This window comes from Pungitius pungitius, chromosome 5 (genome assembly GCF_949316345.1).
Source record: "Pungitius pungitius chromosome 5, fPunPun2.1, whole genome shotgun sequence".
NCBI classification, from domain to species: domain Eukaryota; kingdom Metazoa; phylum Chordata; class Actinopteri; order Perciformes; family Gasterosteidae; genus Pungitius; species Pungitius pungitius.
The window spans coordinates 21946529-21960038 of record NC_084904.1 but is presented as its reverse complement, the minus strand read 5'-3'; the positions used below and the strand labels follow the sequence as shown (position 1 = coordinate 21960038).

Sequence of the window (13510 nt, the reverse complement as noted above, 5' to 3'; positions counted from 1 at the left end):
AATTAGCAATCCTTGCTTACTAAAGCCTAGTTTATGCGTTTGCGTTTTCAGAGAAACGCAAGGACACGCAGACACAAGAGCCCCCTCTGTGCCTTTTCACCCCCTCTGGCCTGAGGCATTTTTCTAGACTAGAGTGAAAAGCTACGCAGGCCGCAGCGCTGTGATTGGTCTGCTAACTACACATTTCTCACACTTCCTGATATTATAGATCAAATGTTTTCTGTGTTCTCCGACATCAGCACCTTTAAGATCTAACAAATGAGCTCTCATTGCAGCGGCCGGGATGCAGACGAGCTCTTCGTCGTGCTACTGCCGAATTTACTAATGGGGGCCGTTATCCCGGCACACCAGCGGGGGCTCAAAAGGAGAACAAAGCTGAACAAAAAGCTGTTTCAACACTGAGTTCAAGCACTGATTTTGATAAAAAACCAACGTCAGCTATCGCAGAGACATTAAAAGTGGTCTTTTAAATCATGCTACCGTGCAAACAACACTTGGAATGAATGAATTCCTACAAGGTGGTGGAATTACTCATTAGCAGCTTCCACTCCTACCACTACTCCAAGCCGAGAGTCAGACCCCCGGATCCTCTCAGGGGGGCTCCATTGTTTGCAAAAGCAGTTTTCGGCGCTTTGCGAGGAGACGAGGGAGAACTTGTTCTGTGTTGCGCTCCCCGAGGACCGCTGCCACATCTTCTCAGCGCTGAAACAACAGAGAAAAACAGCGTGGCAGCGTCTTCAGAGGTGGAGGCCGAGCCGACTGAAGAATAACTTCATCAGGTTTTCATGGTTATGGAAACAAACACCTTCATAACTCGTCTGTTCACCGCTTTTCCTCAGGAACATTTGATTAATCATAAGGCAAACCTCTCACATGCATTTGGGTAAAAGCTCCTGTATGCAGAATCAAAAGGAAAATGTTGGAATCTTATGGAAACCGATGTAATGAGGAGCCTTAAACTTGCATTCTCTTTAATGTCCACCAGGGGGCGACTCCTCTGGGCCTATATTAAACATTATGAACACGAGGTCATGGTCTCAGTCTGTAAGATCAAGTCTTCTTCTCTACAGCATTTAGGACAAGTCGGTCCATTTGGAGTCAAAAACCATCAGGCAGAGCGATTTAGGGCGGGGCTTACACAGTGATTGACAAGCTGCAACCACGGCAACCTGTTCATCAGGTTAAAGGCGTTATGCATTTCCCTCCCAAAATCCACCCTCTTGTGTGATCACCTATGGCTCCAAAAAACGTTGGTCCATAAACCAACAGTTAAAATCGTGTATTATTTAAGTTAAAAGACATGTTGGATTCGGCTTTTCAAATGTAAAGATGTTATTTAATGTGAATGTGACCCAGTTCACCAGAACCTGTTCACTTACGCTTTGAAACACTTTGGGAGAAGGAGGTGGCACCTCGAGGTGTCCTTCATTCATCCCACAGCCACGTGGGATGAATGAAGACACAACGTACATAGATCTGTCATTGTCATTCCCAGAAGAAAGCTGATTAAAACCCAAAGTGTCAACGCTCACACGCATGAAGGACTTCACAGAACGAGGTTTTCATCCAGTCGGTAGAACCTCTCCTGCCGGCCGGTGATCTTTACAGATTGAAACGCTGCCTGACAGAAGAGAGAAAAAGGAACCTTTTGTATTCCATCAGTGCGCAGCCTCCCTTCCCCACAGACAGCAGCTGTTTATGCTGTGAGGACCGAGCTGTAAGAGGACACGCTGTGCTTCAAGAAGGAATACATTTGAAAAACACCTTCAGTTATTAAAAAGTTACAGATTCACAATAACTGTGTTTTACTCATGAATCCAAAAAGGCACGAGAAGCTGACGTGTCAGTGAGGCAACTGTTCATTTCTGCATGTTTACTCCCTTCAAACTATCACATCTCTTTGTTATGCTCCATATTGAAGCTTTTTTTTTAAAATCATGTCAACACAGATGAAACCTCTCGTTTTTGAAGCGTTAGACCCAATGAGCACTTTGGTTAAAAATGGAAACTTCTTACTGATGTAGTGGGGACATTGATGAGATCTTCCTATTGGAGCCAATAGACAGACACAGTCATTCTGGCTCATGATGCAGCTGATTTAATTTCTCTTTTTTTTGACTCTGTAGGTCTGATCTCACCAGCATTCCGTCACGTGGTTCTTATTATTACAATGCTTTGGGCAGCGAGGGACCCGTCAGTCCGTCCGGCCCCCGTCCGGCCCCCTTCGCTGCCGACGTCACCGCGTCCAATCAGCTCCGCGGGGGTCCGGCTGTCAAGCCTCCACTCGCGCTCGGAGCGGCGGCACGAGCGCATCCCGGAACGTGTGAGGCGCATTCGCGGTGACGCACGTGAACGCGCACTGACACGGAGCCCAGGAGCCGGGACGCCGCGTGCCTCTTCTCCCCCCCTTTTTTTTTGCCATGATGTTGTCTGTGTGTTTTCCGTCTCTCTGTTCAACGCATGTCTTATTAGGACGAAAGTGGACATTTTTGTTTTACTTTTCCTTTCCTTGGAGCAGCTTGATTTGAAATAAACCAAAAGGTAAGACAAATCCATTGGCTTCATTTGCTTTATCCATCGCTGAAATGCATTTGAAAAAGCCTCTCATTTCCCTTGTGGAAGTTTGAATAGCTCGTTACTGTGGCCCATCAGGGCGCACAGCTTTCTGCACAGTGAGCCAAAGGGAAGACGGTTCCATCCGCTCCCCACAGACACCGCTTTGTCCACAACTGCTCAGCCATGCGCGGTTTGTTGCTTTTTTTTTTTGCACAGTCAGCTCCCTCAAGTTGTTCCATTCCGTGCCGACATCTGATGCGCAAAGTTCCCAAAGGGAAGAAAAAAAAAAAAAACAGCCCACGGGGAGACCGCACATTTTCCACCGCATGCAGCGCGTGTGAAGCGCAACGACCGCAACGCGCGCGCAAACGTCCCCCCCCCGTTGTGTAGTGCGCGCACTCATCCTGCCCGCGCGGGTCGCCGTGCTGTTGATTGATTGAATCATTGATTGTGCGCGAAATCCGAGGCAGCTGCTCATATCGGCTTTTTGGGGGGCCGGTGGGTAATAAAGTGGAGTCCGGGCCAGTAATGTGTCCTATAATAACACATAAGTAACGACCGCGTGTGTGTGTGTGTGTGTGTGTGTGATTTGAATAGAAATGTGGAGCATCCTCTGGGCTCCTGACCGCCTCCTGACCGCCTCCTGACCGCCTCCATCACGTTCCGTGCAGATGCGCCGGGACACATGCAAACGCAGAGGTTCTTTTTGCTTCAACGCAGCAAAGATGTTTAGCGGCGGGATGAAGATTGACAGCGAGCTCGTGAAGCTGCACATTCCCTTGCTGCCCTCCCGTGTTTTGTGTATTTTGAAGATCAGGTGACATCTGGTAAATGTGTAACTTTAGCTGCTGCAGGTTAAACTGATTTACGCTGCGACATAAGAAGCTGTTGTCTTTAGCCTCGATTTAAAGGATTTAGTGAATTTTAGTCTCTTGAGGTGCGCGGTACAGGGATGCTGCTCTTATGACCTTTAATTAACTAAATAGGTATTAAATGGAGTTGTTTAACTAATGATTCTGAGATTAGTTTAAGTCCCTTAAGAGTTTTTGGATGTCAATAAAAATCGACATGTGTGATGTTTTGCATGCCATGGGCCCTGTGGACCATTCAATGTTTGCATTTAAGAGAACTAGATCAACTCTAGTGCAATATTTCACTATATTAGTATTCTGATATAATGATATCAACAATGTAGAATTTAAAACCCCAAAGACAAGGGGCTACAATACAAGAGGCCAAAACAGCATAAACATGAAATGTTTAAATCAGAAACACTCTCCAGTCAATCAATTTTCTATCCGCCTGTCTGCTGCCCGGCTCAAGGGGGCAGTTAGAGGTCCTCCAGAAGCCTCCCTCCCCCAGCAATGCTTCCAGCTCCTCCGGAGGAACACTGAGGCCTTCTCAGGCCGGACGACATGTATCGTCCCTCCAGCGTGTTCCTGGTCTTCCGCAGCGAGGCGTCCTGATTAGATTCCCCTCAGCCGGCCCCTCGCGGCGCCAGCACTTGGCTGGAGGTCACGTTCTGCAGGAGCCAACAGAACGACGCCATCTCAGAGTGAGGCCAAGACGCACGTCTGCAAGTCCCAAAAAAACGGGAGCCATGTGTCCGCCAAGACGGCCCAACGATGTCCAGAGCCTTCAAACATCTCGGGGCGAATCTCCATCCAAGAAAGCCTGAGCTGGGCCGTGTTTTTCCTTTCTGAGGCGGTTTAGCAGAACTTCCATCAGGCCATCAGGATAAGTCCTTGTCTCCCAGGACTCCTCCCACACACTGGCCTCGTGGCTAATCGGTACCTGTTCACCACAGACCCCCTCGGCGAAGGCTCTGAACGCGTCACGGATCTCAGCACTTCAGCCTGGGTCTCAGCCACTCGCTCCCAATCAGTCCATCACCTGGGGGGGTCTCACCTGCAGCCTGTCCCCTCGTCAGTCCCTCCCGATTAACGTCCGCTCACTTGTCCCCCTGCCGGATTCTCTTTGTGTCCTCACTGGGAAAACTGTCACTTTGGCTGAGCTCGTTTTTTTTCTCCCTTCGACTCCGGATTCAACAAAATCGTGTGGGCGTCCCCGACGTTGACTTCGACCCGGTGTTTTTGGTGAAGAGCTACAAAACTTTCTTTTAAAAAAAAAAAGCATAATATTGCAAATGTGTATTTTGGAACATGTGCATCTGCTCCGACCTCAGAGAATCAAACGGGCCCCCGTGTTTCTACGCTGTGCAGCAGGATCTCTTCAGATGAACGAGAGCATCGTGTTTACTTCCTCCTCCTTCGACGTATCGATTGTAACTCACAGCCCCAGATACAGAACATCCCTCTGAAAGCACCCGGATGCATCTGCGCTTCTACAAATGAGTCATTAGGAGCCGTGGAGCCTGTTCTGCTTTAATCTACACGAGTCTCCCCCCCCCCCGGCTCCATCGGCTCGGAGTAGATGTGGCCGGTTCGTTGCGTTTGAGGGTATCTTGGTATCGCAGCTGCTAATCTGCTGATCGTCGCGTCACCCGCCGGAGCCTCACTGCAAAGGAGACGTTTTGATGGCTCCCAATCGTCACATTGCACACCTCCATCATGAGAAATAACCATTCGAGATCACACACACACACACACACACACACACAGATGATCAGGAGTCACAATGTCAACGGCTTCACGCATCCGATGCAAAGCTCATCTCTAAGCTCACAGCTGTCTGTTCTTGTCACCATTCACTGAATCCCATTCAAACCCCCCTGTGCACCTCAGGAACAGCTGTTAAGGGACGGAGATGCATTTCAGCTCCCGTTTCACTGTCTGCTGGCCGACATCAGGCCCTCATTCCCCTCAAGGGGTCAGCATGGAAAACGGCCTTTTGAGCATCGTGCTCATCCACTGCTCAGCCTTTTCTTTTATAACGTTCCTGTGAGAGTGTGTGTCAGTGTGTGTGTGTGTGTGTGTGTGTGTGTGTGTGTGCGCGTGCACCATTGACTCAAATCAACTTACCTTTTATATTAAGCAATATTTTCTCGGCTCTACCAGATGTTTTCTTATGTGATGACGCACTCATCATTTCAGGGGAGAAGGGCACAATAATGTGTGTTGTTTGCTGGACATGCCGACCTTGTGTGTGTTGGACACACGGTGGACCTTGGGTGTGTTGGACATGATGGACCTTGGGTGTGTTGGACATGATGGATCCTGCTAGATTTCCCTGCTAGAATTGGACTCTCTCCGGGAGATAGAAGTTAAAACGAGGATGAGTCTTCAGTCCCTTAATGGCTCTGATTCCAAACATGGCAACAGGAACACAAACAGTCATGAATTATTAACAGGATGGTCAGTGGTTGGCCTTCAACAGATTGATGTCATGTGTTCATATTTTACCAGTTGTTGATAGACGTATTCTGAAAATTTGTGTCATTATCGGATTAAATATTTAAATGAATGGATGTTACTTCTAAATCCAAATTGTATGAAGCCATCAAAATGAAAGACTTTAAAGATTTGCTTTGTTAAATGACAAACATTTTCAAGGTTTTCAAGTTCCGTTGAATAAGGTATAATATAGATAGAAATTGTTTATTATATATAGTATAATATAGAAAACAAACCTCCCCACTTTCTCTAACGTTTGAATAATTTAAAACTTGAACATCTAAGGCTTATGTCAATTTTCCTTTTTTAGGCCATTTCAGGTATCAAGTTTTTTGTGTGTTTTTGTTCCAGTAATCTGAAACAAAATCACAAAATAAATTTATTTTGGCCCAAATGACCTAAAAGAATATTCAATTACCAATATTTAAAAATCGGAGTGAGCGTCTCCCTCAGTGAGCATCAGAAGCTTCCCTCAGACACTGATCTGCTGGAGAAGGTTCTCCTCTATTTCTTCTTCTTCTTCTTCTTCTCCGTTCTCACTATTAAAGAACGTCTCTAATCGCCGCGCCGACGTTATCGGGGGCCTCTGGTGGAGCGATGAATTGTGCACGATGTCACGCTGTCACTGATTACTTCAAAGTTAGCAATTGGAATTCATGGTGAAGTCACCCGTCCCTTCTCAGGCTCGAAGATGGACGAGGGACGTGAGAACAACCGGACGCCGCCGTCCGACAACTGGACGTCTTACAACTCCTCGCCGGAGGCGGCGGGGGCCGGGAGCAACGTCACCTACGTGGGCTTCTACCTGCACCAGCCGTCCACGGCGGCCATCTTCATCGTGTCCTACATGCTGATCTTCCTGGTGTGCATGGTGGGGAACGGCGTGGTGTGCTTCATCGTGCTGAGGAGCAGGAACATGCGGACCGTCACCAACTTGTTCATCCTGAACCTCGCCGTCAGTGACCTCCTGGTGGGGATCTTCTGCATGCCCACCACACTCCTGGACAACATAATTACAGGTGAGCGGCGCCGGTTGGGTTCTTTTCGTTGAGGTTCTGCTGTGTTTGATCTGTGGCTGGGTTTGTTGTTCAGTTGTTTAATCGCTTTCCACATGTAAAACCAACTTTTCAATGGGTGAAATTTGAAAGACACATTCAGTGTTTTGTTTGTTTGGTTCCATTTTTGTACAAATGTTTACTTAGTTTAATGAAATCCTATTTTTTCCTTACGTATTTTGTGCAGAGACAACAAACACCACTTCAGCGTTGTGGTGAATTTACATAAAGGCATTCGTGGTTCCCTGATGATGAACCCTGACACCTTTTAGTGAGGGCTTTTCCTCTTTTGACGCCAGCCGGCTGTCATTTTGAGGGAAACTATTGGATGGATTCGTCACCATGACATCTGGTAACAACATTTAAACCCACCTCAGAACGTTAAACAGGACAATCCCCTGTGACGGCTCATCTGTGTCTGTCACGTGACCTTTCAAAATAAACCTGTGTTCACAGGAGACAGTAAAAGGTTGAATTCACAGGGTCCCTTTTCAAAATAAACAATCCATCGTGCTTCGGTCAGATGTCACATTTTTGATAAAAATGCAGATTTTACCATTTAATTGTCCCACTGTTGTTTTTAACCCCCCCCCCCCGCGCGCTATGTGTAAAGGTCTGAATGGCAGCGTAGTTTTTCCTGCAGCCAACACTCGGCCCATGCGCGTCACGACGCATCACAGCTTCACGGCGCCGCCGGCCCCGTCGATCCTCCGGTTGACCTTGATCCCCCGAACCGCTGTTTGATCCTCCGCCTCTTCCCCTCGCTGCAGACTCTCACTCCTAGAGGCTGCTGGGAGGCACTCGGAGGTCGTCCCAGCCAAGATGACACCATTGTTTTTCAACGGGCCTGGGGGGAGGAGGGAGGGGGAGGGAGGAGGGGGAGGCGAGGCAGACGGGCTCCCCGGCGCGCGGCGATCAGAGCGCCGCTCTGCGCACAGTCGGCCGATTGGACCTGACAGTTTGGCCCCCGACGGTGCGAGTCTCACACGGGCGAGTGTTTCGTCTGCTGCAATGACTTCGTCTACTGAAGTCCGGGAGACTCACAGGGCCCTTTTGAAAAGGAGCGTCGCATACCAACAAAACTAAGACTCCTTCGTCGTCCGTAAGGATGCACAATTAAATAAAGGAAGAATTAGCGGTGGACCAACTTAATTGTCTTTTTCACCTACGGAGATTATCTCATGGGGGCAACAAATAGAAATAATACACATATTGCCCCTCAAGAGATTATCCAAACCAGGGTGATTACTCTGTGTGGTCTGAATCTGGGAAGAAATCAGGGGGGGGGGGGGGGGGGGGGGTGATCCAGCTGCTAAATTGCTTGGCGTTATTAAATCCCTGCTACAGTGACATAACCGGAGATATTGTGGACAGCTTGCCGCTAACGGAAGGAAACAAGGATGAAAGCCTATAAGCTTTGCATTAGATAATCACATTTTAAAATTATGCAAAGTTGAATAAGAATCTCTCTGCCAGCGAGCAGGAAGACAACGTGAGTAGAAACACGCTCTCCGCCTTTCCGGGTCGTGCGATGAACCCCCTTCGAGGTGCAGGAGGGCGAAACAGAACGTCTCCTCCAGGCACGCCGTCCACTTTTTAAGAGCCTGTAATGGGGGGGTAAAAAAAAAAACAACATCCTGTGTGTGTGTTTGTGTTTGTGTGTGTGTGGTGCTGATAGAAAAGCTTTAAAGAGCAAAGAGCTCACTCCCCTGAGGGGGGTTATTATGGCAGGGATTTGTGCGTTGAGCCCATTGGATGAACGGATCATCCCCCCCCCGACCCCCCCCGGGCAGCGTGGTGGTGCTGGACGTTCTCCTGTTACCCCGCCGCCCCGTTGCTGGTGTCCAGGCCTGGTCGGTGTCCTCGGATCGGAGCGTCTGTTTCAGCTCCCGAGGCATCGATCTGCAGGCGAGTGTTCCTCCAGCGGCTCCATCGGAAAATAGGATTTTATATCGCTCAGCGGCGACCTGACATTCAAAATGCACGCGTGGAAAATCAATGAGTTGTTTGTGAAAATCAAGGTTGTAGCTAAGAGAACATTTTTCGAACGCAGCCTCGACTAGAAAGGAAACAGGAGAAGTTCTGGTTCTGCAGCTGTGGCCACTTCCACTGGGAAGAAAACAAAGAGGCTCCTTTTGAGTCTCAAAATGAAAAAGGTCATTGAATTCTGAGACAAGAGTAGAGCAAAACACAGCCCCCCCTTCTGAGAAGCTAGGAGCCTTTTAAGAACATTCATAATTCACAGGGAAGAGGGAAGTAGTAGAGTCCATAAAATAGAGGAGTACTTTTATACTAAAACATGTATTACATGTTCAAAGGGGACATGTTCTGATGTTATGGAATCTACATCAGGGGTCTCAAACTCATTTGAGACTCTTCCTGCAGTGGTTCCTTGGTTCCTCGGCTCCTTGGTCCCTGCAATGGTTCCTTGGTTCCTTGGCTCCTGCAGTGGTTCCTTGGCTCCTTGGTTCCTGCAGTGGTTCCTTGGCTCCTTGGTTCCTGCAGTGGTTCCTTGGCTCCTGCAGTGGTTCTTTTGGTTCCTTAGACTTATATATATATATATATATTTTTTTTTTCACAGAATACTTAAATTATGCTAAACATCTCGAAGAAAAATGTTGTGGATTTTGCTCCAGTACATTAAAAAGCTTAGTGGTTACTTTAAGATTCAGTTTGATAATTAAAAAATGAATCAATAAGTGAATGATGAATATTTATCGACTCTTAAAACGAGTCTGACCTTTACCAGCTGCAACCAGACACTAATGTGAACGCATTATTAATTATAATCCAGTCATATAATACATCACTATTGAAATGAAACAGTAATTACAAGAAAACTCTTGCTTCTCTTAGTCAGTGAAGAACAAAAAAGGATTCACTAATAGCAAGAAGTATCCATTCATCACATTGTACTTTGTCTCTCTGGGTTATTTAAAGGTAATTAGCTGCAATTTGTGTCCCCTTTGAGGCCAAATGGTCCAATCACAGGCCACCAGCGAGCCACCGGAAAACTGCTCTTCATCGTCGGTCTCCATCGAACATTCTTCAAAGGAACATTCATGTCCCTTTAGTCCAGCTGCACACGGCTCAGCGTCAGCTGGATCCCCCCCGCCCCCCCGACACAGATCCATCTAATCAATAACACAATCCGCTGCCGGCTGCTGTTGTAATCCATTCATTCATCCATTCATTGGATCACCAGTTGCTGCTGTAGTGACGACAATGTGGTGATTAACGCTGTGAGTGTACGGACCCGTGTGTGTGTGTCCAGTGTGTGTCTGTGGCCTGTGTGTGTGTGTCCTGTGTGTGTCTGTGGCCTGTGTGTGTGTCTGTGTCTTGTGTGTGTGTGTGTGTGTGTCTGTGTGTGTGTCCTGTGTGTCCTGTGTGTGTGTCTGTGTGTGTGTCTGTGTCCTGTGTGTGTCTGTGTGTGTCTGTGTCCTGTGTGTGTCCTGTGTGTGTCCTGTGTGTGTGTGTGTGTGTGTGTGTTGATGTAAACAGCAGGCGACGGCTCACCTGCGTCGTGCTGTCATCTGACCGGCTGTCGCCTCGTGTTTGACCTCCGAACGCTTTGTGAAGACAGTGGATCAAAGATTTCAACTCATGCAACATTCAGATGTTTATGGTGAGGGGGGGTGGGGGGGGGGATGCCTTTTTCATATATTAAGCTCTTTGCAGGCACCTCTTGTCATCAGTATCACTGACACAGTTTCAGGTAACAGTGGAAGAATAATGAAACCCACGAGTCTTTGCAGGAAGTAGGACGCTCCAGAAGCATCGTCCCCGCAGGCTGCTGCTATTGTTTGACATTATAACAACAGGTCTTTCCACTAAGCAAACCAGGGATTGTCCCTGTCCTCTGTGGTTGAATCAGCTGTGCTCCCTGTCCTCCACAGGGTGGCCTTTTGGAAGCCTGGTCTGCAAAATGAGCGGCATGGTCCAGGGCATCTCCGTGTCAGCGTCCGTCTTCACGCTGGTGGCGATCGCTGTTGACAGGTACTGTGGCCACTGTGCTTGGTTTTTTTTTTAAACTTCTACTGCTACACATAACCGCCTGTCTCCTCCAGACAGCACCTCAAACTGAACGACGCCCGGGGGGAAGGTGGGGGCGGGGGGGCCTGGATGTGACAGCGTTCGGGGGGGGGAAGTCGGACTCAAACGCTGAGACAAAAACACAACTAAATGAATTCAGAGAAAAGCCTGAAAAAACAAACAAAAAAAACACTGCAACCCACGCAGCGGGGTCAAAGGTGAGACGCACGGCGATCGGACGACCGCCGGCAGGGAGGGAGGATGAAGTGTGAGTGGAAATGGTTCCTCGGGCTGATCTGGAGTCAGCCAGCAGCAACTAGAGAGCAACCACGGCTCAGAGGAACACGAGTCGCTCTTTTCCATCACTGATCAAGGACATTAAAAGCTTCCCCCCCGTCCCGTTCCGAAGGATCAGGGCTTGAAATCCGTAATTGCCGCGCGTGACGACATCCCCAGCTGACCCCTAATCCTGCTTAGTAACCCTAGAGCGGGGGGGCTGGGCTGGTGGGGGGGGTTAAGTGAGGCAGCGGAGTGACAGTGCGAGCTGATGTTCCTCCATCGCAGCGGAGAGGGGGGCGGAGCCTGAGACGCGTGGGACGGCCCAACGTCACCTTACGGGTGACGGATAAGGGCCCCCCCCACGTCCCCGTCCCCCCTCCGTCCGCGTGTCTAAAGGAGATAACAGCCCTGTAAAATACATATTCAAGAAGTGCTAATGAGATGATTAACTTTCTATCATCAGCTCCAAGCAGATAATGACACATCATTAAAAATAATGATGCATCAATTGCTTTTATCGTGTATTTCCTCTTTAATTTCTTTGGTATGTAAAATCCTGGATGACAATAAAACGGCAGAAGGATCCACATCGTTTACGCTGGCTTACTTTTGGCACGGGGAGGGGGGGGGGGGGGGGGAATTATTTTTAGTCAAATTAAAAAACTGAAGCACAAAGACCTTTTGAGCTCAGGATAGCGTTTACCTTTTAATTAACAGATGGCAAATAAGCTGGAGAATCACAATGATGGCGAGCCGGGTCAATTATGTCCCTTATGTTGTTCAGAAATGAGTCAGCAGAACGAAAACGTGAAGGAGCATCAAGCTCAAAGAGTGACGTCCACACAGAACCAGCCGGGCGGTGAATCTCTGTATTTTTGGACGTGTCTGATCTGAGGAGATGTGCATCCAACCCCCTCTGCGCTGTTGCTCCTCTGCAGGTTCCGGTGCATCGTCTACCCGTTCAAGCAGAAGCTGACCATCTCCACCGCCTCCTTGATCATCGTCATCATCTGGGTCCTGGCCATATCCATCATGTGTCCCTCCGGCGTGATGCTGCAGGTGACCAAGGAGCAGAGCATCCGGGTGCTGCTGGGCTACGACAACAAGACCAGCCCGTTCTACTGGTGCCGGGAGAACTGGCCCAACCAGGACATGAGGAAGGTTTACACCACCGTCCTCTTCGCCAACATCTACCTGGCGCCGCTCTCGCTCATCGTGGTCATGTACGCCCGGATCGGCGTCACGCTCTACAAGTCGACGGTCCCGACGGGCGGGAAGCCGGGCCAGGAGAACCGCCACTCCGTGTCCAAGAAGAAGCAGCGGGTGATCAAGATGCTCCTCATCGTGGCGCTGCTCTTCATCGTCTCCTGGCTGCCGCTGTGGACGCTGATGATGCTGAGCGACTACGCCAGCCTGACCGAGCCGCAGTACCGGATCATCAACATCTACGTCTACCCCTTCGCCCACTGGCTGGCGTTCTTCAACAGCAGCGTCAACCCCATCATCTACGGCTTCTTCAACGAGAACTTCCGCCGGGGCTTCCAGACCGTCTTCAAGTTCAGCCTGTGCGCGGCGGACGGCCAGCGCCGCAGGTCGTACTCGCACCGGCTGCAGGCCAACTCCGTGCTGCCCGCCAACAACGCGCTGACCACCCACGAGCCCATGTCCCTCAACAGCGTGGAGAAGAACCCCGCCAGGCGGGTCAACCACGTCAGCGAGCACGACCGGGTGACGGAGGACCAGGACAAGGCGTCCGGCAGCAGCGGGGGGGTGACCGCCGTGTCCATCTGAGGGAGGGACGCGGGGGACGAGCAAAGGGGAGGAGGGAGGGGTGTGGGGGGGGGGTTGTGAGGTAAATGAAGGTACAAAGAGGAGGACGGGCTGGATAATACGGCCCTGCGGCACGCTTCCTCAAAGCCGATCGGAGGAGTGGGAACGCTCCCTTTGGACCCTTTGACCCCTCATCGCCTTTAAGCCACACGTGGTGGAGGCGGGGCGATGAAGTCATCGACGGGGATGACTGCGCACCTTTCATCACCTGTACAAATGTACAAAGAAGCATCAAACACGAGCGGCAGAGCAGATTTCAAAAGTTTAAACACCCATCGCACAGATGCTCATAGCCATTGACCTTGTAAAGGGGCGCATCAGATGCATCTCATCCGGGACGGGTTCTTATTGACCTTGAACGGGAAAACCTCAGTGGCCTGTGAAGCTTCAAAGACTCCTTGAGCG

The 13510-nt window shown here is 49.5% G+C and overlaps 1 protein-coding gene across 1 annotated transcript; it reads left to right on the top strand.

Moving 5' to 3' along the window:
• The first annotated feature begins 2205 nt into the window (after positions 1-2205).
• On the top strand, positions 2206-13074 carry npffr2a (neuropeptide FF receptor 2a). The gene is made up of 4 exons (XM_037482337.2): positions 2206-2541; positions 6593-6928; positions 10861-10960; positions 12214-13074. Exons 2-4 carry the CDS (start codon positions 6601-6603, stop codon positions 13064-13066), a joined length of 1281 nt encoding a protein of 426 aa, XP_037338234.2. The 5' UTR covers positions 2206-2541; positions 6593-6600; the 3' UTR covers positions 13067-13074.
• The last annotated feature ends 436 nt before the right edge of the window (positions 13075-13510 follow it).

Excerpts from the sequence above, each read along its gene's own strand:
- npffr2a (XM_037482337.2), top strand. The coding sequence starts at position 6,601 with ATGGACGAGGGACGTGAGAACAACCGGACGCCGCCGTCCGACAACTGG. Across the intron at positions 6,929-10,860 it reads CCTGGACAACATAATTACAG|GGTGGCCTTTTGGAAGCCTG; the intron begins GTGAGCGGCGCC and ends TGTCCTCCACAG. Across the intron at positions 10,961-12,213 it reads GTGGCGATCGCTGTTGACAG|GTTCCGGTGCATCGTCTACC; the intron begins GTACTGTGGCCA and ends GCTCCTCTGCAG.